Raw genomic sequence first — 24,807 nt, forward strand, 5'->3', positions numbered from 1 at the left:
TATAGTGTTAATGTAACCTTTCACATTAAATAATTAGAAGTTATGAATATGAAAGGTTTAAAAGGTTATGAATATGAAAGGTTTGAGGGTTATGAATATTATTAATACTAATTTAAGAATAGAATTTATATAATTAAAGAGGTATAAGTTTATAAAAAAAATAATTGAAAAAAATAAGAAAAAAATGTCAAGTAAAAGAAAAAAATAAGAAAAAATGAATGGAGGTCATAGAGAGGTGCCACATCACCTCCTCTATGATCCTCATTTATATATATATATAGATTACAATGATTTGTGTTTTTCATCTTTTTAATTATTCATTCAAACTAGACTAGATTCCAAGTTCAAAGCAATAATTATTAGTGGTAATGTTAATTCTCTTATTAAATTTAACTACGATTTGTATTTTTCATCTTTCCATCTATCTATATATTAAAGACTATTATTTAGAACTGAAAAATATAGAATTTAAACAGACATTTTTACTACTATTTAAGAACTAGGTGATAAGCATTGAAAAATGAAAGAAATTGACATTCAACTTATAATTAAAAAACTATTTCATCTATGATAGGCAAAAAAGCCATGAAAAAATAGAATATATGAGATGGGGAGAAGAACTTGAAGACTTCTTTTTAGACATGCCTAAGTCGGTAAGTCCTCATATCTCTTTCGATATATATTCTCCATCACGAAGATTATTGTTGTTTCTAATTTCTTTTGCATTTCTAATAAACTCATTGTGTTGTTGTAATCTTTTAGCTATTATTATGAGCTTTTGAAATAGATGTATATATGAAGTTCAGTGTTTAAATTATATATTTGTTAGTTTTATATTTTAAATGTAATTGCTTTTAATCTTGTATAATTTTGATAGTACTGTCTTTTAATTTTAGAACTTTACTTAAATAATGTAAATATTTCACTCTATCGTTTCTCATTAAAATAAAATAGACAATCTTATCAATAAGTGAGCATGTATTTTTAATACTCATTTATGGCTATAAAAGGTTATCACTGATATTTAGATCATAAAAAAGACTTATACAAAGTTAAAGAAGACTATATTATATTAATTAATTTACATACTTTTTGCTTGAAGCCAGATGCGTAATTCCTTTTTATTTATTTTTGTTGATACATGAAATATAATTGGTAAAATTTAATATTGTTGATTTAAACATTTTCTATTTGATAGCACAATTTTAAATTATATAACAATAGTAAAAATTAAACGTGCAACGCACGTTGTCAGAAACTAATATTATTATAAGAGGGAACAAAAAAGTTAAAAGTTGAATCACGATTTTACCCTTATTATAAATTAAAATATTATAAAAATATTTAACTATTTAATTTAAATATTAAGTTACATTATTTTAATGGAAATGTTAATGACTTTTGCACTTCTTTAGAATAATTCTTAATTAAAATATCTAATTTAATTTATTTTCTTGAAATATTTACCCTTTAAATAGATACATGTATATGATTTATCTTCTAAATTAATTTATGTTCTTAATTAATATTTGTCTTAAATTTTTGTAACACTTGACCTTTCAACTTTGTAAGTGAATCTTCATATTCCAAAGCTATATTTTTTCCTATAAATACAATCTTTTAACATTATTTTTATAGGAAGATTTATATATATGTGATACAATTTTTGTGTGTGGAAGACTAGAGAAGCTTTAATCAAGTGAAGAAAATTTCAAGGCAAGAAGATTTATGTCAAGATTACAAGACATAGTATGATTCTACTAAAGTATCGAAGCTTGATGTATTTTTTTTTTTTACTTATTTGTCGAGATTGGAATTATGGTAAGACCCCTCCATTTATGTAGTTAAATATCACTTCCATTAACTTGTCTTCCAAATATTTTAATTTTTTATGGTCAAAAGTTGAATGTTTATTTCTAAAACTTTGTTTCAATTTGCATTATCAAGAAAAAACAGGAAAAAGATTGTCTTAGAATTTTTCTATTTTTCGTTGGTTGCGTTATGCTAAACTTGCTCCTATATATGATACTTTATCTTTGTATTTGTAATTTTATTTTAAGAATATATTTGATTGAAGGGTGTGTTTTTTGCTTTAGAAAATGAGACAAATACAATCATAAAAATAGTGTATAAGACATGCAAAACAATTAATGCCTACAAGATTTTCTAATTTCAAATTATTAATAATTACATTTATGCATTTTAAATTTTAAATATTTGTAAAGAATCATTCTTACATGTGCTTGTGGATAAAATCTATAGTTTTTCGATAATTTTCATTAAAATTATCATGAGATCCAAATCCCAAAGTCAAAAAAATGATACACCAAAATGCTTAAGAAGTTAGAAGATCTTCTATCCTTTGACCAAATATTGCTCCTATTAATTTTTTAACAAAAAAATTTAAAATATATTTTAACAAACTTTTATTGTAAGAATACTAATATTGTCATTTTGACTCTCCATTAAATTAAAATCTGATTTATTTAATTAAATATTAATATTTTATTTGTATAATTACATAATTTAAATATCAATCATTGCACTTTAAATCTTAGTTATTTCCTTCTAATAAGTTTTTTATTTATAAATTTGAATTACTTAATTGCCTTCTACTTAATGAGAAAGAATTTCATCTTTTACTAATTAATGTCAAACATTTTATCTTCTTGAAATGTATAAATATTAATTTAATTTCAACATTTTTATGAGACAAAAAAGACATTTTAAGAAAGTTAATCATAAGATAGTGTGCCTCCATTTTTGTTTTTGCTACTTTATTTTATCTTTTAAAACAAAAATTATTTATCATTTTATTCATCGTTATGAAGTAAACGTGCAACGCACGTGCCCATATACTAGTTACAAGAATAAAAGGAAAGAAAATCTCCCATAATGAATAATTAGCAATTAAGTCATAATATTTAATATATTTAATTAAAATAACAACACTCTAAAATATTTATTTGAAATGTCACATGACAATGTTTTAGAAAATAATGTGTATTTAGATTTTAGTGTTTAAAATTAATTTTATTTATGAAAACAATCCTATATTTGACCAAATTTTAAATTTATCAGTTACCAATAATCATTTACCTTCCTTCTTCACCTTTCACGTTTCTACCCCATCCTTCATGTTTCTACTCCCACCTTTCACGTTTCTACCCTTTTTTCACGTTTCTAGATTCTCTTCCTTCGAGGTGCTCACAAATCGTTCATCAAAATAGTTATTTTAATTCAAAAAAATTTCTCTATTGTTAAATGAAATCTCTTTATTAATTCTAACAGTTTTCTCGATTGATAAGGTAATTTTCATTATTTATTTAGATTTATTTTGAGATGTTTTAAATCATTGATTATGGTGTATATTTCGTATTCTATATATTACATATTTCAATATCACCGTTTATGGTTTATATTTTGCATCGTACATATTACAGGTTTTTTCGTCAATTTTTTTTTATGCAAGTTTGTTTACATATTCATTTAATATTTATGTATCTCAGACAGTGGCGGAGGCAAGATTTTTATCGAGGGGATTCAAAAAATAAGTAAGCACACTAATAATATACACAAATAAGCGGGGCGGGTCAAATAAAAGCGGGCGCGGACAAGACAAATTTAAACGGGTCGGATTTGATTTAAGCAACTAAATAAAATTCAACTCTACCTCAACACAAACAATAAAAATCAAAGAAGTATGTGTTTGACATAATATTAAAATGAATACGAGAGAATGTACTTTTAACAAAAATTTAATTATGATTTTATTTTCATCATTATTGAGCGTGTCTCTCTCTATATCTATCTATCTATCTATCTATAAAAAGGTCCTAATTATAAGTAGAGCATGGAGTTGCTACTGCTAGCAGAGGTAATTTCCTACGAATAGTGACACCATTGGCTTCCGTCATATCCAACTCCTCTAGTTTTGGTAATGAGAAATTGAAGTTGTGCACGAGCCTTGCTAATGCTAGTTCGATTACCACAATACCAAAAGCAATTCCTGGGCAGCCCCTTCTGCCTGCTCCAAACGGAATCAACTCAAAGTTTAATCCTTTCAAATCAATATTACTATCTAAGAACCTCTCTGATAGGAAATCATCTGGATTTTCCCATGATAAAGGATCTCTTCCGATTGTCCAAGCATCAATAATAATTTGAGTTTTTGCAGGTATGTGATAACCAAATAAGTTAATGTCTTGTGTTGATTCTCGAGGAACTAGTAGTGGATCCGGTGGATGAAGCCTGAAAGTTTCTTTGATCACTGCTTTCAAATACTGCATATGTCCTAAGTCGTCCTCTGTTACCTCTGCTTTCCCTTGAGCTAATCCTCTCACTTCATTCTGTAATTTTTCCATGGCTCTTGGATGCCTCAAAAGCTCTGTCATTATCCACTCTAAAGCTGTATACGTTGTATCCGTACCAGCTGCAAATATATCCTACGCATTAAAAAAAATAACAAACTAAAATGGGAAAAGATTCTGATATACCCCTCAACTTTGTCATTTAGAGCTGATATACCCCTCGTTATAAAAGTGGCTCATATATACTCCTACTTGTAAACAAATGGCTCACATATACCCTTTTCCTCTAACGGAAATGAAAAAAAAATAATTTTAATCTAAATTTTTATTATTTTTTTCTAAAAATATAATCTCATATGAGTAAATTTAATCCTCGTCAAACATATCTTTTTTGACTTTTTTTTTTGTTTCAATGACTAATTTATAATTATTATTTTGATAATCAAATTCATTTATGTTTCACTAATATTCTTGTAAAACTTATTGTGGATGACCAATTTTTTTCTTCGAATACGAAATTAAATTACAATACACACAAAAAAATAGTTTAAATTTTTTTCTTTAAACTAAGGAATGAAAGAAAAAAACAAAATAAGAATAAGAAACTCAAATAATTATAATAAAAGAAGTCAAAAATAATTTATATATGAAAAAAATTAAAATATACCTTGAACTTTGATAGAAGAATCATATATATCCCTAAATAATTTTTTTGAAAAAATTAGAAGTAACAAATATAAATTTAAAACTAATTTTTTAACTTCCGTTAAATGAAGGGTATATGTGAGCCATTTTGTAACGGCAGGGGTATATGTGAGCCGTTTGTATAACGGTAAGGGCATATATGAGCCACTTTTATAACGAGGGGTATATCAGCTCCAAATGACAAAGTTGAGGGGTATATCAGACCCTTTTCCCAACTAAAATTATTGTTATGGGTTACCCGTAAATGAGTAAGTGGAAGCATAATAAATAATATTCTATGTCACCTAATTTTTAACAATGAAACTATACAGTAGTACAAATGCTTTGAAAGAAAAATTAAAACAAAACACGCAAAGGAGGGAATAAATAGTATGAGAGATGCTTGAATAGCAAGATGATGGCTTTCAATGAATCCCTTTGAAGAAGAAATCCAGTTTCCTTTCCATTCTGAATTTCCAACAAAACGTCTACGAAGTCTTTAGCTTAACCCGTGCTGTATTCTCCTCTGTTTCTCCTACTAACGTGTTCTTCAATCACACTCTCCAAAAATGTATCCAACTCTTTAGCTACTTTCTCCACTTTGTTGTCCAAACCGTTGATTTTATTGATCCATTCAAGCCATGGAATGTAATCCCCAATGCTAAAAGTACCCAAAAGTTCACCAAATTCATGTAGAATGACCTTAGCATTCATTCCTCCATTATATTTCCTCCCTAAGGCCACTCTGCTAACTATGTTATTGGTGAGAGAACATAAACAATCTCTAAGATTTATCACTGAACTCGAAGAATTAGAATCACACGCTTGTCTGATTTTTTCAATCATATTCGATGTTTCTTCTTCTCTAGTAACACGATAAGATTGCACTCTTTTGTTGCTGAGAAGGTGAAGCACAGTGATACTTTTGATTTGTCTCCAGTATTCACCATAAGGACTAAAGGCCACGTCTTTAGAGCCATAAAAGAGTCTTTCAGCAATACTAGATTTAGGTCTATTTGAGCATACGAGATCGTGAGTTTTCATGATATCGCGAGCAGCATCTACAGAGGAAGCAACAATCACTGGCTTACTGCCAAAGTGAAGTAGCATGACTGGACCAAAAGTTCCGACAGGCATATCTCCCTCATATGATATCTCCCTTAAAACGAATTAGGAAATAGTAGGGTGAAAAGACCACTTTACCCTTACTAAAATCCGAATTAGACTTTTCTCAATGCAACAACACAACTTCCGATAGGCATATCTCCCTCATATGATATCGAAAATGTGCAAACTTAGTGGCGTTGGAAAGATCTCTTCAAGGGATTTCCAACCATATAAAGAATGTCTCTAACTCATCCTGAGCTAGAAGTTATGGCTGTTTGAAAATGACAAAAAACTTACTTTTACGCTTAGAAAATTTTCCAGATTTTTCCTGTTCTTTCCAAAATAATTATTCTTAGTTTCTTTGTTTAATCCTAGCTATTTCTATTTACGAGATGTTACACACACACACAACCAACCCCCCACCCCCGCAGTTTTATATTTAAAACTTATATAATTTCTTCGCACACATATTCCTAGTTTTAGATATTTCTCCTATCAGTCATAATTTTTAGATAATATATCTCTTTTAAAGATAAGAAAGTAAATGGCTAAGATGAAGGACGTAAAGAGTAATAAATTAAAGAAGTTTTCCTGCTTTACCATAAGGTTTTTTTAATAGTTATGTCTCTCAGTAATTTTTTATAATTATGTGATTTTTTATCTATTTAGACATATGAAGTAAAAAACAATTTTCGAAAGATTAAAGAATAAGAAGAATTAAGTAAAGAGAAACAAAAAATTTCACAAGTCCAAGAAGATAATGAGTGATACAAGAATTTGAGATCAACTATGTGTGTGATCAAAATTGAAGAGCATAAAGAGTAGATTCGTAAAAATTGGGTTGGTAACTTTCCTATTATGTGTTCAATATAATTTTGTATGATGCAACGGTGATGCTTTTAGTTATTCTTATGATGCTTGTGGCAAATTTTCTTTATAATTTTTATGATTCTTATGTGGCAAAATTTACCATAAAAACTAAAATTTCTAATTGAGTCAATTATTTTTTAAATTTGAAAAAAGAAGTCTTCTGTCCATATCTAATAGGAGAGGCCGAGTTATCGAATGTCAGCACCATAAGCATTCTATTAAAAATTGTTACAATCTAAACATTGATATTCTCTTATAATGTTTAACTTATATGATATTAATTTATGATAAATTAAATTTTAAAATTGTCAATAAATTAGTATTAAAAATTATGTTTATCTACAAAGTGCGCAACTCGCGGAGGGGTATATTAATTTATTTAATAGTATGATTTGTTATATTTGATGAACCTACATGGATATATATATATATATATATATATGTATATTATCTCTCTTGTTCATTCATTAATGAAGGAATATTGATTGTATTGAAGTGTTAACCTAATAAGGGAATACATGGGAGATATATATAGGCGATATAGGATTAAGGAGTACTAATCCTAATAAGACTAGGATTAGTACACAGTAAATACTAATATTATTTAATACTATTTATTTAATACTATCTGTTATTAATTAATAAAAGAAAGGAAATGGACTCACTATGTTATGTGTCACCAGTACTATCTTGATTTTGTTCCCTCCTTTTATCATATTATTCTTTTATATAATTTTTTTATCTTATACGTATATTAATTACTAGTCTCTGGGAACATGCATTGCACGTTTATTTCAAAATATTTAAAACAATTCTTCTATGACAAATAATAAAATTTAAATGGCATATATATATTATTAGACTTTTTATGTGCTACAAATAAAAATAAAAGCAATACAATAGAAAACAAAATAACAAGCTCATAAGTTGAGATTAGAAATTCTTGCATATTCGACAGTACTTTTCTGACATATATATAGTACTCTAATTAAAGATAAATACATATTGTAATGAATTAGATTTATTATTCCTAATTGATTTTATTTGAGCAACTACTTAATAGATAAGGTTTCATTCATCCTTCTTCTTCTGCAATCAGTCATGTACCAACAAAATGTGAAAAGCTCTAATTGAATACTCAAATGAAATATCAAACGGATAAAAAAAGTTACTCACGAATACGTACGAAATAGCTTTAACTTTTCGATCGATGTATTAAAACACCCAATAAAGGGAGTATATAGTTTCGACTTACTAAAAGAGAATGAGAAGTGCTAGCGAGGGGAAATAATAAAGTCTAAATGGAGAGAAAAAAAAGGTCCTAATAATAAGTAGAGCATGGAGTTGCCACTGCTAGCAGAGGTGATTTCCTACGAATAGCGACACCACTGGCTTCAGTCATATCCAACTCCTCTGGTTTTGGTAATGAGAAATTGAACTTGTGCACAAGCCTTGCTAATGCTAGCTCAATCACCACAAGAGCAAAAGCAATTCCTGGGCAGCCCCTTCTCCCTGCTCCAAACGGAATCAACTCAAAGTTCAATCCTTTCAAATCAATATTACTATCTAAGAACCTCTCTGGTCTGTACTCCTCCGGATCATCCCATGACAACGGGTCTCTTCCAATTGCCCATGCGTTGATAATAACTTGAGTTTTTGCAGGTATGTGATAGCCTAGTAATTCAATGTCTTCTGTTGATTCTCGAGGAATTAGTAGTGGAATTGGTGGATGAAGCCTGAGAGTCTCTTTGATCACTGCTTTAAGATACTGCATATTTCTCAAGTCATCCTCTGTTATCTCTGTTTTCCCTCCAGCTAATTCTCGCACTTCATCCTCTAATTTTTTCATGACTCTTGGATGCCTCAAGAGCTCTGTCATTATCCACTCTAAAGCTGTATAGGTTGTATCCGTACCAGCAGCAAAATTATCCTACACATTAAAAAAAAATCATATATGGCAAACTGAATTTATGAAATAACATTAAATGGGTACAGTTTACATAATTACATTCTATGTGTATAGTTTAGTTTGTTATCTAGCTTTTAATTTGTATAAAAAAAAATTCGATAAAATTTCTACTATATTTTACTTTTCCATTACTGAAAGCAAATAAATTAAACTATGCTCTTATTGATTAATTAGTTAGTATAGTTTGTCATCTCATATAATTTTCCCAAAAAGAAGGGAATACACACGACAAAAACTAAAATTGTTATGCTGGATTGTGCGTATATGACTAAGTGGAAGCGTAATCAGCACTGAATATTCTACATCACCAAGTTTTTAATGATGTAACCATACAGTAGTACAAATTATAATCAATGATTCGAAAGAATTTTTTTTTAAAAAAAAAAACACCCATCAACTAGGGAATAAATAGGAGTATGAGAGATGCATAATTACCAAGATGATAGCTTTCAATGAATCCCTTTGAAGAAGAAATCCAGTTTCCTTTCCATTCTGAATTTCCAACAAAACGTCTACGAAGTCTTTAGCTTCACCCGTGCTGTATTCTCCTCTGTTTCTCCTACTAACGTGTTCTTCAATCACACTCTCCAGAAATGTATCCAACTCTTTAGCTACTTTCTCCACTTTGTTGTCCAAACCGTTGATTTTATTGATCCATTCAAGCCATGGAATGTAATCCCCAATGCTAAAAGTACCCAAAAGTTCACCAAATTCATGTAGAACGGCCTTAGCATTCATTCCTCCTTGTCCTTCTTCATTATATTTCCTCCCTAAGGCCACTCTGCTAACTATGTTATTGGTGAGAGAACATAAACAATCTCTTAGATTTATCACTGAACTCGAAGAATTAGAATCACACGCTTGTCTGATTTTTTCAATCATATTCGATGTTTCTTCTTCTCTAGTAACACGATAAGATTGCACTCTTTTGTTGCTGAGAAGGTGAAGCACAGCGATACTTTTAATTTGTCTCCAGTATTCACCATACGGACTAAAGGCCAAATCCTTAGAGCCATAAAAGAGTCTATCAGCGATGCTAGATTTAGGTCTATTTGACCAAACGAGATCACGAGTTTTCATGATATCGCGAGCAGCATCTACAGAGGAAGCAACAATCACTGGCTTGCTGCCAAAGTGAAGTAGCATGAGTGAACCATATTTATTCGATAGTTTATGGAGAGAACGATGAGGAAGCGATCCAAGTTGATGGAGATTGCCTATGATTGGAAGCTTTGTTGGAGAGGGTGGTAACTTATTTGATGTAGAAAAGAAGCATTTATGAAGGAAGAAAAACAAAGGAATTAGAAGAGCATACCAGGTAAGATCCATTATTACTTTGTTTTTTGTCAACTAGGAGATCTACAGTTGAGTGTATAAATGGAAACAAGTACTAGTATAAAAGTATCTCTAATTTGTGTATAAAACGTTAAAGGATAAGCCTCACCACATAAACTAATGGAGACTATTGATTTTGTTCTTGACTAGTACTCCAACTTTAAACACAAATTTTGGTTTAGTTCACACAAAGATAACCATTAGATCTATAACCACAAATTTCGTATGGGTAGGATGCAACCAAGTTCACTACAATCTTCTTTTTTGTCCTCTCTTTTCTATACCACAAAAAGTTTAATGACTTTCAAAACATCACTGAAAATATATAACAAAGTCTCAAGGAACTTTAAGGATAGGATTCTTTTTGCCATTCAACTTTTTTTTAAAGGCCGAATTCATAAACAAATCTCTAAACTTGATGGGTTTTTTCCTTCAAGTACCTCAATTACATCATTTTCCTATTGAAAATATATACCAAAATCACAAGGAGAAGAGGGTCTAAAACATAGTGAAGTAAATATTCCATTAGATTTGTATTAATATCTTGAAAATATAGTTATCTTTTTTGTTAACTTGTTACATTTAATTTGCCTTTATTATGTCAATTTTTATATGGTTGTCAGACCTTCTCTTTTCAAATAATTGAAATGTCTCATACTATTTGCCAATGAAAAATATCATGATTAGGAGGACCAAAGAAGATAAAAGTACTCCACTAGATGAAAATGAAAACATGCGGTCTAAAAATAAGTATAGCGTAGCTTGAACTTTTGGGCGGTTGTATAAAACAGACAGAAAGGGAGATATGGGAGTCAGTACTGGTCCACTTATCACATGTGGGTAATATTATTATTAGTTACGTACTGGAAGAATTATTTCATGGCATATATTGGTGACAAAGATGTGTGATAAAGCATAATAAATGATTTATAAGTACATGGATTCGAGTCATCAAGGAGCTCTTAGCGAGGAATGAAAAAGCTTTTAATAATAAGAAGTTAAGAAGTAGAACATGGAGTAGCCACTGCTAGCAGAGGTGATATCCTACGAATAGTGATGCCACTGCCTTCCGTCATGTCCAATTCCTCCGGTTTTAAGCCTTTGGGTAATGCTAAATTGAACTTGTGCACAATCCTTGCTAATGCTAGCTCAATTACCACAATAGCAAAAGCAATTCCCGGGCAGCCCCTTATCCCTGCTCCAAATGGAATCAACTCAAAGTTTAATCCTTTCAAATCAATATTATTATCTAAGAACCTCTCTGATCGGTACTCCTCTGGATTTTTTCCCATGACAAAAGATCTCTTCCGACTGATCAAGCATTGATAATGACTCCTGTTTTAGCAGGAATTTGATAGCCAAGTAATTTTATGTCTTCGATTGATTCTCGAGGAACTAGTAATGGAATTGGTGGATGAAGCATGAGACTCTCTTTGATTACTGCTTTAAGATAGTGCATATTACCTAAGTCATCCTCTGTTATCTCTGCTTTCCCTTGTGCTAATCCTCGTACTTCATTCTGTAATTTTTCCATGGCTCTTGGATGTCTCAAAAGCTCTGTCATTATCCACTCTAGAGTTGAATATGTTGTATCCGTACCAGCAGCAAATATATCCTATGCATTAACAAGAAACAATATGCTTAGTATGAATTAATGGTATTGTTGGGATCTCTTGATCATTCGCTCATTAACTTTTTGTTACCAAAGTTGGTAAATGCTTTTAAAAGGGGAAAAATGAATTAATGGGTCTTAAAATGACATGGCCCATCTGTAAACATTTTACTTGTTTGCTTTGAAGGAAATACTTTAAACTATTTTTACAACTTATATGAGCATTTGAGGAAAAAATGGATTTACATACAAAATGATACTGAGAAGGAAATCAGTAAAAAGTCAAAAAAAGAAGAAAATGAAGAACAACACAGGAAGCAGAATTGAGGAGAGAAATCTAGAATTGGGTATATTTGAAAAGGCAAAATATGTCTGTAATCCAATTTGTAAGTGTAAATAATAAACAATTAAGTTTATACTATATAATTAAAAAAATTAATATGTACATCCTGCTTAGCTTATTATGTCACATAAAACACTTTTTTATAATTTACATACCAAGTTAAAATCTAAGGGAGCAACTGCAATTAATTATTTGCATTATTGCACGACACAAAAGATAACCCAAACGAACTTTAACCACAAATTTTGTTTGGTAGGGTCACGGGCGGCTCAATACATTTTCAGATTGAAATTTTAATGGTCAAATTCATCGATAGTCTCCTGAAGTGGGCATCAAATTTCATGTAGATATCTTAACAGAACAATGTTCATTCTAAACACTTCATGTAGGGTTTCGTTATGTCATTTTGACGCTTTTTACTAACATGTCAAAGTGAGTATATACACTCAACAATAGTGCGTGAAAAGCTCAATTTAACCAATTTTTTATTTTATTTTCTCTTCTTCTTCTTCAGTTTTCAAGTCACCACCTCCCACTATTTTTTCAAGCTTAAAATCCAACAGTGGAGGTCAAATTTTTAATTCAAATTCATTTTTAAGTCATTTTTTTCTTCTTCATTGTATTACTTTTATAAATTTACCATCACCTCCCTCTACCTTTTTTGCTGGATAAATAGATATCAACACTCATATTTCATATTTGATCATTCCTTCTTCTCTTCCCCCAAAACAACACTAAAAAAATATAGTTAAAAAAAAAAGAAAAAAGCACAAAAGAGATATAAAGTGTGTGAAATAAGACGATTTCTCATTCCACCTTTTCCGCTAACAAGATGGATATGAATACTCATATTTTATAATTTTTCTTTCTTTCTCGCCTTGTCTCCCTCCTCCTTCTCTCTTTTTCTCTCAAAAATAACACTAAGATAGAAAGGTAAAAGAATCTAAAACAATTTTAAAGAGCAAATTAAGAAAAATGTTGGGTATAGTTGAGAAGATAACTATTATGGGGAGCAAGGGGTTAAATTGATTTTTTAGAATAATATTTTTATTTTAGTTATTAAATAGATTTTTAAATAATTTTAAACTTAGAATAACACGTGTAATTATTTAATTCATAGTTTGCCACGTCATCAATGAATGTATTACACTCTTCTTCAGCTTTTTTTTAATTGTAAAAAAAGTGTCAAAAGAATATAACGAGACTCTACTAAGGAGTGTCTAAAATGAAAATGGCAAAGTTGAGATATACATCAAGGAGGTAGGACCAAGATCCCTTTAAATTAAAAACAACTCCGGAAGTGTGGCCAACTAGAGAAATAGATAACCTCAAAATAAGGTATCACGTCGTTCATTAATACTGATACTTGGGAAATATATTTTAAAAATTTTGAAGAAACATTATTTGCGTGGTGTATGTTGGACGCAGCCCACCTTGTGCTAGTATCATGCTAAAATATCAAGATGAAAGACAACTTCCAAAGGCACTACTACATACAACATAAGAAATCAAATGCGTGGAGTTGCAATGACTAAGAGAGGGAACTTTCGTCTGACTGTGATTCCAAGAGCTTCATCCACATCCAAATCTTCCGCTTTTATTCCATTTGGTAGCGAAAATTCAAAATGAAACAACATTCTTGCCAATGCCAATTCATTCACAATCTTAGCGAATGTGATTCCAGGACAACCTCTTCTGCCTGCACCAAATGGAATTAACTCGAAATGTAATCCTTTGTAATCAACACAACTATCCAAAAACCTTTCTGGTTGAAACTCCTCTGGATTTTCCCATATGGTTGGATCCCTAGAGATAGCCCATGGACAAACAAAGACTTGAGTTCCAGCAGCAACGTCGTAGCCCAATACTTTGGTGTCCTTAATTGCTTCTCGAGGAAGCAATGGCACCGGAGAATGAAGCCGTAAACTCTCTTTCATTACTGCATTTAAATAAGGCATGTGTTCCAAATCGTCCTCTGTTACGTCTGATTTCCCTTGAGTTACTTGCCTCACCTCATCTCTTAATTTTCGTAACGTATTTGGATTTCTGATGAGTTCATTCATTGTCCATTCTAAAAGAGTGGAGGTTGTATCTGTTCCTGCAGAAAACATATCCATGATAATAGCTTTAATCGAATCCATCTCAACGTTAAAACCGGATTTGTTTTCTTTCTGAACTTGGAGCAATATATCCACAAAGTCTGCTGATCCTTCCTCTTTCTCATCCGTTTTGATCTTCTCCTTGTGTTCCTCAATTACGCCTTCCAAAAATGCACTAAACTCCTCAGCTACTTTGTCCACTTTCGCATTTAAACCGTTGAAATGATTCACCCACGCAAGCCATGGCATGTAATCGCCGATGTTAAAAACACCCAATAATTCAACAAACTCTAACAGCAATGATTTGAATTTTCTCCCTTCTTCCCCATCACAATACTTCCTTCCTAACGCCACTCTGCAAAGCACGTCGTTCGTCATGCTCACAAACAGATCTGTCAAATCAACAACTTGTGAATTGTCAATTGAGTGGTTAATCTTTCGGAGAAGAAGAGAAGTCTCTTCTTCCCTAATTTTACTAAAGGATTGAACTCTTTTGTTGTTCAAAAGCTGAAGCATACAAACACTTCTGGCGTTCCTCCAGTAATCACCATATGGAGTGAAGGCCACGTCTTTTGGGCCGAAAAAAAGCTTGCTGGGAATAATTGACTTGGGCTTGTTAGCAAAACCCAGATCCTGAGTTTTCATGATGTGGGAAGCTGCTTCGGCTGAGGAAGCGATTAATACAGGGACGCTACCGAACTGAAGCATCATCATTGGGCCATATTCATTCGTTAATTTTTGGAGAGAGCGGTGTGGTTGTTGCCCCAATTGGTGAAAGTTTCCGATCAATGGAAGCTTTGGAGGAGATGGAGGAAGATTTTTTTTGGATTTTTTGAATGAAAGCTGAAAAAACGAGAGCAGAATAAATCCCAAGAAAATTAAGAATGGAAAAACTGCAAATAAGGAAATCATTTTCCTTTCGATTTCAATTAGTTTTATAAAATAGAAGAAATATTGTTGAAATCTGCATATTTGAAAACTGGGGAGTTGTTCTCCTTTTATAGATTTTCATTAAACACAACTACTATTATTTTATTTTATTTTATTTTAGAACTTAGAAGCGACAATTTTGAAACTCAGTGGAAAGAGGTAACACAACTATCAAAGATAAAATATGTAATTTTATACTGATAAAAATATTTTAATAAAATAGCAAGAGAAACAAATAATTCTAAAAATAGAAGTGAATAATAATCAAGGATAAACATGTAATTTCATATTTTAAAAAATCTATCAAGAATAATAACAAGAAACTAAAAAGTTTTAAAAATATCTTTGATTAATATTTTTTTATCAACTCATTTTATTATCACTTCACCTTTTTTTTTATGAGTTACTATGATATCTATTCATTACTCTATTAACTATTACTTTAATTAATTCCTAATACTTTATATTTATTATGCTTTCTAAAAATGCTTACTTTAAACCCTTGAGCGTAACATAATTTGAACATAAAAGAAGATACTTATACTCAAACTTCTCTATAACGGTGTCATTAAGATATTCTTTCATTATTATATAACAACACATTGTTTTAAAAAAAAAACATGTATCCCTTGTTTATTTTATATTTCTTTTTTTAATTACTTGTCCATTTTGACAAATTAAGAAAAAATAAATTATTTTTATCTATTATATCCTTAATTAATTACTTTAATAAAGTTAGAACTTCTTGAAAATTTTAAATTTTTAATTCATCCACTTCATAATTAATAGAAATAAAATAATAAACTATCATGTCAATAATATTAGTACTTATTTAAAAGATGTATCAATTAAAAAATGAATAACTTATTTAATAGATGTGTCAATTTAAAAATGACAACTAATTAAGTAGCGAGGGAATAATAGGAAAATAAAAGACCTAACGGATTGTTGTCACATCACTTAATTCAAGTTTCAGAATTGGCGATTTGATTTTCTGAAAGTCGACTTATTTGAAGTTCCACGACTAATACTAGCTAGATTAATAGCGAAAGAAATAAGGGGATTTGTTAAAGCTCATATAATAAAATTTATCTTTTTATTTTTTTTTATTGATGTGAGATTTTTTAACGAATTTGACTTTGATAACATTTAAAGATATGATATCTGAATCTAACTCAACTTTAAAAGTTAGCTAATGAAGGAAAGTTTGTCCAAATCCATATAAGGAAATCAATTTTTTATCACTCGACCACCCCACCGATATAGAGCTTTTTAGCCATATTTATATGATCTTCAATTCCAGTATGTGGACTTTGCTCTTTCGTGTGAATTGTGATCGTCCCTTTGGTCTTATTAACAGTTTCTGATTGGAAATTTGACTCTTTTTGGATGTTTTTTTCTTTAATATCCTTGGTCACATGTATCACGGGGTATAATTTTTTATCCTTTGTACAAGAAATGGGTTCACATTTTACTCAATTTTGTCAAATTTACAGTACATTTTGGACTAATTTCTAGGTTAGGATACATTCTAGTTATTCAATCACAGAGACACCCAGTACCCTCGGGCATCCGCACTAGTCCTGCTTCCTTTATTATTTTCTACTATTATATGTTTGTTTGAATTGATAATAGGTTATCAACATGGTTGTGGTACATTAGTGGACTATTTTATTTTTAATTAGAATCTCGGGCTCGAGCTCTAATATGGAGAAAATGTTGTTGAGAGTGTCACCCCGAATCAATTTTGCAATACATAATTCAAATTTAGTCGAAACTCCAATACAGACTTCGAACATCAAATGAGAAAAAACCCGATAAAAGTTAAAATTTCATGACTTTCTTTATGGATTGTATTCGTCAACTCAAATTTAAGTGACATTTTCTAATCTTTGTATCTGAAGGGAGTTGTGCACTCCTGAATTACTATTTGCTCTGTTGAATTTGTCGACTTAGCATACATGGGGGTATGTAGGGGTTATCGGGTTCACGTGAACTCATGCTTCCTTTTGAAGATCATATATATAATAGTTTTATATTTTTTTAAATAATATAAATATAGATGTGTATATCTACACTCGAAATATCATATATGTAAAAGTATGTATATATATATAGAGAGAGAGTATCATTAAGGTTGATTATTCAGAAATTATTCATTAGTATAGTATCATTGACTATATAGTAATTTCTGAACAAAAAACCTTAATGATACCAATACGTTATATATATATATAACGTATTAAATAAGTAAAATTATTAGTCTTAATAATACAAATACAATGTATAATATTGATTTAATATCAATTAAGCAAAATAAGCTAGGGACTATATAGTGTAATTATTTAGTGGGATAAAAAAAATTAAAAAGGTATATATTTATAATTATTTTGCTTTCATGGAGATTTGGGATCCGACTCCTTTTATTTTTTCTAAATTTCCCAAATTGCTAGTTAGATGTATGACAGTTATATATTATTGGGAAAAGGGTCTGATATACCCCTCAACTTTGTCATTTAGAGCTGATATACCCCTTGTTATGAAAGTGGCTCATATATACCCCTACTTGTAAACAAATGGCTCATATATACCCCTACTTGTAAACAAATGGCTCACATATACCCTTTTCCTCTAACGGAAATGAAAAAAATAATAATTTTAATCTAAATTTTTATTATTTTTTTCTAAAAAATTATAATCCCATATGAGTAAATTTAATCCTCGTCAAACATATTATTTTTTGACTTTTTTTGGTTTCAATGACTAATTTATAATTATTATTTTGATAATCAAATTTATTTATGTTTCACTAATATTTTTGTAAAACTTATTGTAGATGATCAAATTTTTTCTTCGAATATGAAATTAAATTACAATACACACACAAAAAAATAGTTTAATATTTTATTCTTTAAACTAAGGAATGAAAGAAAAAAATAAAATAAGAATAAGAAATTCAAATAATTATAATAAAAGAAGTCAAAAAATAATTTATGTATGAAAAAAATTAAAATATACCTTGAACTTTGATAGAAGAATCATATATACCCCTAAATAATTTTAAAAAAAAAATTAGAAGTAATAAATATAAATTTAAAACTAATTTTTTAACTTCCGTTAAATGAAGGGTATATGTGAGCCATTTTGTAACGGCAGGGGTATATATGAGCCGTTTGTGTAACGTTAAGGGCATATATGAGCCACTTTTGTAACGAGGGGTATATCAGCTCCAAATGACAAAGTTGAGGGGTATATCAGACCCTTTTCCCTATATTATTTACAAATGTCTAGCCGTGAATTGACCGGTGTGATGAGGGAGTATAATTTGAATCAAAGTAGAGTATATATTAACGAAAATTGAGACTGAGGGAGTCTACTTTGCATCAAATAGAGAGTATATTAACTAATAAAAAAGTGGCGCCACCAAGGCAGACTTTCTAGTTATAGAAAAACAAAAAATATTTTAATTTAATGATGGGTCATGACTTGACTCACTGGTGGCGTACATATATAATCAGTTCTGTCAAATTGTATTTGTTTATTAAGATGGCCACATCTATATGCATGCATTTTTCTGGTAAATGCAGACTTCATTTAATTTGTTTATCGTCAGTTTATTGGCATATAGACTAACCAAATTGCTTTAATTAACTAGTAAGTTAGAGCAGAGCTAGGTAAAATCAATAGATTTATTGAAATCTCTTTTGATGAAAAACTACATTATTTATATCTAGCAAAAATTATTTCTTATTCTTATTTCTCAAGGTGATTTGAACAAAAAAACTCAACACATCAACTATATATATATATAAATATATATATAAGGCAATGCCAAAGCCCCACCATCGGTGGTTGTAAGAAAATATATCTTAGATATGTTAAATCTTCTTGACTTTTTCATGTATTTATTTCTTCATATTTCAAATCTCCTTATTAGTGAAAATTTTGACTATATTACTATCTACAAGACAAGTATTAAAGCACGATAACCTTTTTTTTTCTGATTTAAAAAATGATAATCTACCTTATGAAAGCTTGCATAAGACAACCTTAATTAGTTTCATTTTATACATGTTCTCGAATCATGATGGTCAAGAGAAAGAAGGTTTATTTATATAAATACATATTAAACATCTATTAGTTTAATATAAATACCGATGCAGATAATTTTTTTTTATTTTGTTGTTACTAATTACTATGAACTGCTAATTAGATAAGTATATATCGATTAATTTGCATGATGAATAGGAGATTTTAACCGGAATGATAAATAAATAAATAGAGATCGAATTACTATAATATTGTGAAGTGGTTCAATAATTGGTTTGTTCCTTTCAGTAGTGACTTGTGTAGAAAACTAAAAATTAAGCATGGAAGTTGGAAAGTCTTATTATAAGTATGATTTTCTGAGCAAGTATTTCTATTCAAATCTTGTTAAAGTTTCCGAAATTGACTACAGATATATTATATTAATTATAGGTGGAGGCTGAAAATTACTTTAATTTTACTGATGCAAATGCAACATCTACGAAACTTCCTATAATTTTTTTCTTCAAATGGGTTGATATTTAATTTTTACCTTTTAATAGACTGATCTTTGCCCTTAGCAATATTAGAGCTTATGTGTAGCAGCCTAGCACGGCATAAGTTCTTTTAAGGGCATGATTTACGTGAAGCATGCGCATCACTTGGGAGATATTATATGTGAAAATATAATTTTATGTCCATTGTGTATAGGTGTATATCTATCTTGAGAAATTGACATAAATTAGAATATAAATAACCGTGTATCCATAAAGAGTATAAATTTATCATTGTGTTGTTGGTACAAGCTAAAAGAACCACCCACAAGACCTGAATTTGAATCGAGCTATAACGCTATTTAGTAATGGCTCGCTTATGTGACCATAGCAATCGAGTTTATATCGAATGGGGCGTAAGTTCTTTAAAGAATTAAGGCCTAACTTGTAGATAGAAGAGAAAATATAAACTTATATCTCAGGTCATACATTAGTGAATGTCAAAAACAAAATAGGAGCTAAAGTGTCCACGGTCGGCCCGAGAAGATTTACTCGCGCAAACTTTAGTAACAATGTTTAAGCAGCATCTCTTCTACTAATCCGTTAAAAAAATGTTTATTATTTAATACAAACAACTTGAATTTTATGTACTCATACTTGATGATATGATATCACTTTTACTTTTTCAAAACAGTCACTTCTTTGTCCTTCATGGGCTGCATCACAATTCTTTTTGCCCTTTCATCTCAACCCTATATAAAGAGGAACAACTCCATTCATCCGGTATATGCATACTTAACCAATATCTCTTCCATAAAACGATCCAAAACAAAATGATTTCTTCATTTGCAGTTTTTTCTTTCTTATTTTTCTTGTCATTTGTTCTGCTATCATTTTTCCGTCTTTCATCCAAAAAAAATCTTCCCCCATCTCCTCCAAAGTTTCCATTGATCGGAAACTTTCATCAATTGGGGCAACAACCACACCGCTCTCTTCAAAAATTAACGAATGAATATGGCCCAATGATGATGCTTCAGTTCGGTAGCATCCCTGTATTAATAGCTTCCTCAGCCGAAGCAGCTACCCAGATCATGAAGACTCAGGATCTGGGTTTTGCTAACAAGCCCAAGTCAATTATTCCCAGCAAGCTTTTTTTCGGCCCAAAAGACGTGGCCTTCACTCCATATGGTGAGTACTGGAGGAACGCCAGAAGTGTTTGTATGCTTCAGCTTTTGAACAACAAAAGAGTCCAATCCTTTAGTAAAATTAGGGAAGAAGAGACTTCTCTTCTTCTCCGAAAGATTAACCACTCAATTGACAATTCACAAGTTGTCGATTTGACGGATCTGTTTGTGAGCATGACGAACGACGTGCTTTGCAGGGTGGCATTAGGAAGGAAGTATTGTGACGGTGAAGAAGGGAAAAAATTCAAGTCATTAGTAATAGAGCTTGTTGAATTATTGGGTGTTTTTAACATCGGCGATTACATGCCATGGCTTGCGTGGGTGAATCATTTCAACGGTTTAAATGCGAAAGTGGACAAAGTAGCTGAGGAGTTTAGTGCATTTTTGGAAGGCGTAATTGAGGAACACAAGGAGAAGATCAAAACGGATGAGAAAGAGGAAGGATCAGCAGACTTTGTGGATATAATGCTCCAAGTTCAGAAAGAAAACAAATCCGGTTTTAACGTTGAAATGGATTCGATCAAAGCTATTATCATGGATATGTTTTCTGCAGGAACAGATACAACCTCCACTCTTTTAGAATGGACAATGAATGAACTAATCAGAAATCCAAACACGTTACGAAAATTAAGAGATGAGGTGAGGCAAGTAACTCAAGGGAAATCAGACGTAACAGAGGACGATTTGGAACACATGCCTTATTTAAATGCAGTAATGAAAGAGAGTCTACGTCTTCACTCTCCGGTGCCATTGCTTCCTCGAGAAGCAATTAAGGACACCAAAGTATTGGGCTACGACGTGGCTGCTGGAACTCAAGTCTTTGTTTGTCCATGGGCTATCTCTAGGGATCCAACCATATGGGAAAATCCAGAGGAGTTTCAACCAGAAAGGTTTTTGGATAGTTGTGTTGATTACAAAGGGTTACATTTTGAGTTAATTCCATTTGGTGCAGGCAGAAGAGGTTGTCCTGGAATCACATTCGCTAAGGTCGTGAATGAATTGGCATTGGCAAGAATGTTGTTTCATTTTGAATTTTCGCTACCAAATGGAGCAAAAACAGAAGATTTGGATGTGGATGAAGCTCTTGGAATCACAGTCAGACGAAAGTTCCCTCTCTTAGTCGTTGCAACTCCACGCATTTGATTCGTTTCTAGTATTGTTATAGTTATATAACAGTCTTGGTCCTGAATACCTTGGAGGGTCCTCTCTTTATCCGTCTCTGGGTTGTACTCAACTCCTCCCAAAGTTACCAATACAAATATATTACTATGTTGAAGTGGAAGTATCCTTTCATTCCTAATCAGGTTCAAATCCCCCTTGTTACATAATCATTTTTGTTAGCATTTTGCCTCAAATATGAAACTTTTAGATGTAAATTTGAATTTAATTGAGAGATACTAAACACCAAATTTAAAAAAATATATAAATTTTGCCAAGTTGAAAGAAAATCTAGCAATACAAATGTAATAAACTCATGGCGCAGACGTGAGCAATTGGTAGGATAAATCTAGCAGTACTACTTTAAAAATTGAAAGTAATAAACTCATGGCGGACTTGTTACAAGTGATAGGATCATAATTCTATTTTTATCTTTTTTTGCCCCACGAGACCTCACACTTTTTTTCTTTTGTTTCTTTTGTGACTCGAACTATTACTTATAACCTTACTTCTTAAGATTTTAATAGTTCAATAGTTTGAAAATTTTATAAATAAAACTCATTCGGTGTTTATACGAAATCCTATAGAATTTATCATAGTTAAGTCTTATATTAAGTTAAAATGATACTGAATTTAATTACAATATGATTTAGTGATAAAACGAATATGTGAAGATTTGTGTCATATATATTTTGTTAATTCAATGTCAAAGTTGTGGAAGATAATAAATAAGTACATAAAATATGTTATCAGTAACCATTTAAATATTTTGTTGATACAATCACATATTTCAACATGATATTAAAATAGACAAAGATCAATAAATCAGATCAAATATAATTTTTGTAGGGTATAAGAAAGGTGGTTACCACAAAGAAAAGAAAATCGTAAGTCATAATTATTGAATCAAATAAATATAGTATATTTAATTCTTACGGATATAGCGATGTTTATTATTTCATAGGCTGTTACACGACAGCTTCTTCTTTTTAAAACTGATATAAATAACAGAGCCACCAAAACAGACTCCCAAGCTCTAAAAAGTGTTTAGAAAAATAAATATAAAAAAAAATGAAGAAGAAGGCTACTTTGAAGCTTCAGGAATTACTTTTCATAAAAAGATATTGTATGTATATATATTGAGAAAAATACAATCAATTTTCTTTTTGGGATATATTAAAGTCTAGATACATACTTTTGGGATATAACAAAGCCTTAATATACATAGAACTCAAGATATGATTTTTCATAATAGGACTATTCTTTTATGTACAATGATTTTTTATATTAGTCATGTTCTTTTTTGAACAAATATATAGGTTTAATTTAAGACTTCTGTATATTACAAGATGACTTTTCATAATAATCATGCTCTTGCGTAATAGATGTGTCTGTTCAATTTAAGACTTCTATATATTATATCCAACAAAACGTACTTACATAAGTATAATCGAGGAAGACTATACAGTATCTGAAAACAGTGATCAAAGAGGCTCTCACCGATTCCACTACTAGTTCCTCCGGAATCAACAGAAGACATAAATTTACTTGGCTACCATATTTGCAACTGAATATAGGAAAATCCAGAGGAGTATCGACAAGAGAGATTTTTAAATAGTATTATTGAGGGAAAAAACCCTTAGTGATCTTGAAATGTTTTTAAATCATACTTTTATTCTCTATTACTTATTTGATACTGTACCTTTTTCGTTTAATTAATTTTTAAATATTGAGCATATGCCATGGGCAATATATGTTTTATGTCCGGGATAAAGAATCACAATCCTACAAGGGTGAGCTAACCCTTGAGTCTTTATGTCATGTTATAAAGGACCTTATTTTAAATATATGATTCATGGTGACGTCTTCTTTATTATTTTTATCAAGATAAATTGTTTCACAGACCTAATTTATTTATACAAATTTATGCCGACAGAGACTAGGATCCTCTAAATTTTTGTTAAACAAAACTTTTTAAAGCTTTTGCAAAAAAAAAAATTTATAACAAGTTAAAGGATACTTTAGGTCCTTTTATGTGAGATAAAATTCGCTCGACATAAGTTATGTTTTACTAGGAAGTAGGAACAATCTGTGCAAAAACTTGTCATTTTTTATGGGCCAAGTTTGGGCCTTTATATTGTAGAAACAAAGAGAAGCCCAAGAATAGGTCATCACAAATCTTTAAGAGAATACTACACAAATTTCATAGTTAATAACACTATATTCATATTTTTTTTTTAATTACAAATATTCTTTCAATTTCAGGTACATTCCTCAATTTTCCAATACATCATATATGAGCTTCTTGATACATCACATAAAGTGATACATCCGAAAATTTAATATATCGCGTAAAGTGACAAATCAAAACTACAAGAGAGTAGAAATTTAAATAATTTTTTCAAAAAATATTTTTTTAAAAAAAACATGATAAAATAAGTTATGTATTTATATAATTTTTTTAATCCTAAACCATGATTAATGCCCATAACGGCTATCTAATCCAGCTTTAAAATGTCCGAATACAACCCGATATTAGCTTGAATGTGATAAGGTCGCCTATATTATAGATTATAGATATAGAAATAAAATCGAACGGTCACGATCTCGACACTTGTTCGGTTTCGATTTGAGAATAACCGACTCTTCAAAATTTGTTAGGTCAATATTAAGTGGATACCCCCCT

The 24,807-nt window shown here is 30.4% G+C and overlaps 3 protein-coding genes and 2 pseudogenes across 3 annotated transcripts; 1 reads left to right on the forward strand and 4 right to left on the reverse strand.

Moving 5' to 3' along the window:
* Positions 1-3,796: 3,796 nt before the first annotated feature.
* On the reverse strand, positions 3,797-6,146 carry LOC107013602 (annotated as a pseudogene).
* Positions 6,147-8,139: 1,993 nt separating this feature from the next.
* On the reverse strand, positions 8,140-10,528 carry LOC107014727 (cytochrome P450 71A3-like). The gene is made up of 2 exons (XM_015214774.2): positions 9,376-10,528; positions 8,140-8,901 (listed from the first exon to the last, which is right to left on the reverse strand). Exons 1-2 carry the CDS (start codon positions 10,267-10,269, stop codon positions 8,293-8,295), a joined length of 1,503 nt encoding a protein of 500 aa, XP_015070260.1. The 5' UTR covers positions 10,270-10,528; the 3' UTR covers positions 8,140-8,292.
* A 709-nt stretch (positions 10,529-11,237) lies between these two features.
* On the reverse strand, positions 11,238-13,447 carry LOC107013603 (annotated as a pseudogene).
* Positions 13,448-13,549: 102 nt separating this feature from the next.
* On the reverse strand, positions 13,550-15,358 carry LOC107014728 (cytochrome P450 71A6-like). Its single transcript, XM_015214775.2, has one exon. It carries the CDS (start codon positions 15,239-15,241, stop codon positions 13,739-13,741), a length of 1,503 nt encoding a protein of 500 aa, XP_015070261.1. The 5' UTR covers positions 15,242-15,358; the 3' UTR covers positions 13,550-13,738.
* Positions 15,359-20,589: 5,231 nt separating this feature from the next.
* On the forward strand, positions 20,590-22,273 carry LOC107013888 (cytochrome P450 71A6-like). The gene has a single exon (XM_015213766.2). It carries the CDS (start codon positions 20,613-20,615, stop codon positions 22,104-22,106), a length of 1,494 nt encoding a protein of 497 aa, XP_015069252.1. The 5' UTR covers positions 20,590-20,612; the 3' UTR covers positions 22,107-22,273.
* Positions 22,274-24,807: the final 2,534 nt, after the last annotated feature.

This window comes from Solanum pennellii, chromosome 3 (genome assembly GCF_001406875.1).
Source record: "Solanum pennellii chromosome 3, SPENNV200".
NCBI classification, from domain to species: domain Eukaryota; kingdom Viridiplantae; phylum Streptophyta; class Magnoliopsida; order Solanales; family Solanaceae; genus Solanum; species Solanum pennellii.

Excerpts from the sequence above, each read along its gene's own strand:
- LOC107013888 (XM_015213766.2), top strand. The coding sequence starts at position 20,613 with ATGATTTCTTCATTTGCAGTTTTTTCTTTCTTATTTTTCTTGTCATTT.
- LOC107014727 (XM_015214774.2), bottom strand. The coding sequence starts at position 10,269 with ATGGATCTTACCTGGTATGCTCTTCTAATTCCTTTGTTTTTCTTCCTT. Across the intron at positions 8,902-9,375 it reads CATTGAAAGCTATCATCTTG|GATAATTTTGCTGCTGGTAC; the intron begins GTAATTATGCAT and ends TTTAATGTGTAG.
- LOC107014728 (XM_015214775.2), bottom strand. The coding sequence starts at position 15,241 with ATGATTTCCTTATTTGCAGTTTTTCCATTCTTAATTTTCTTGGGATTT.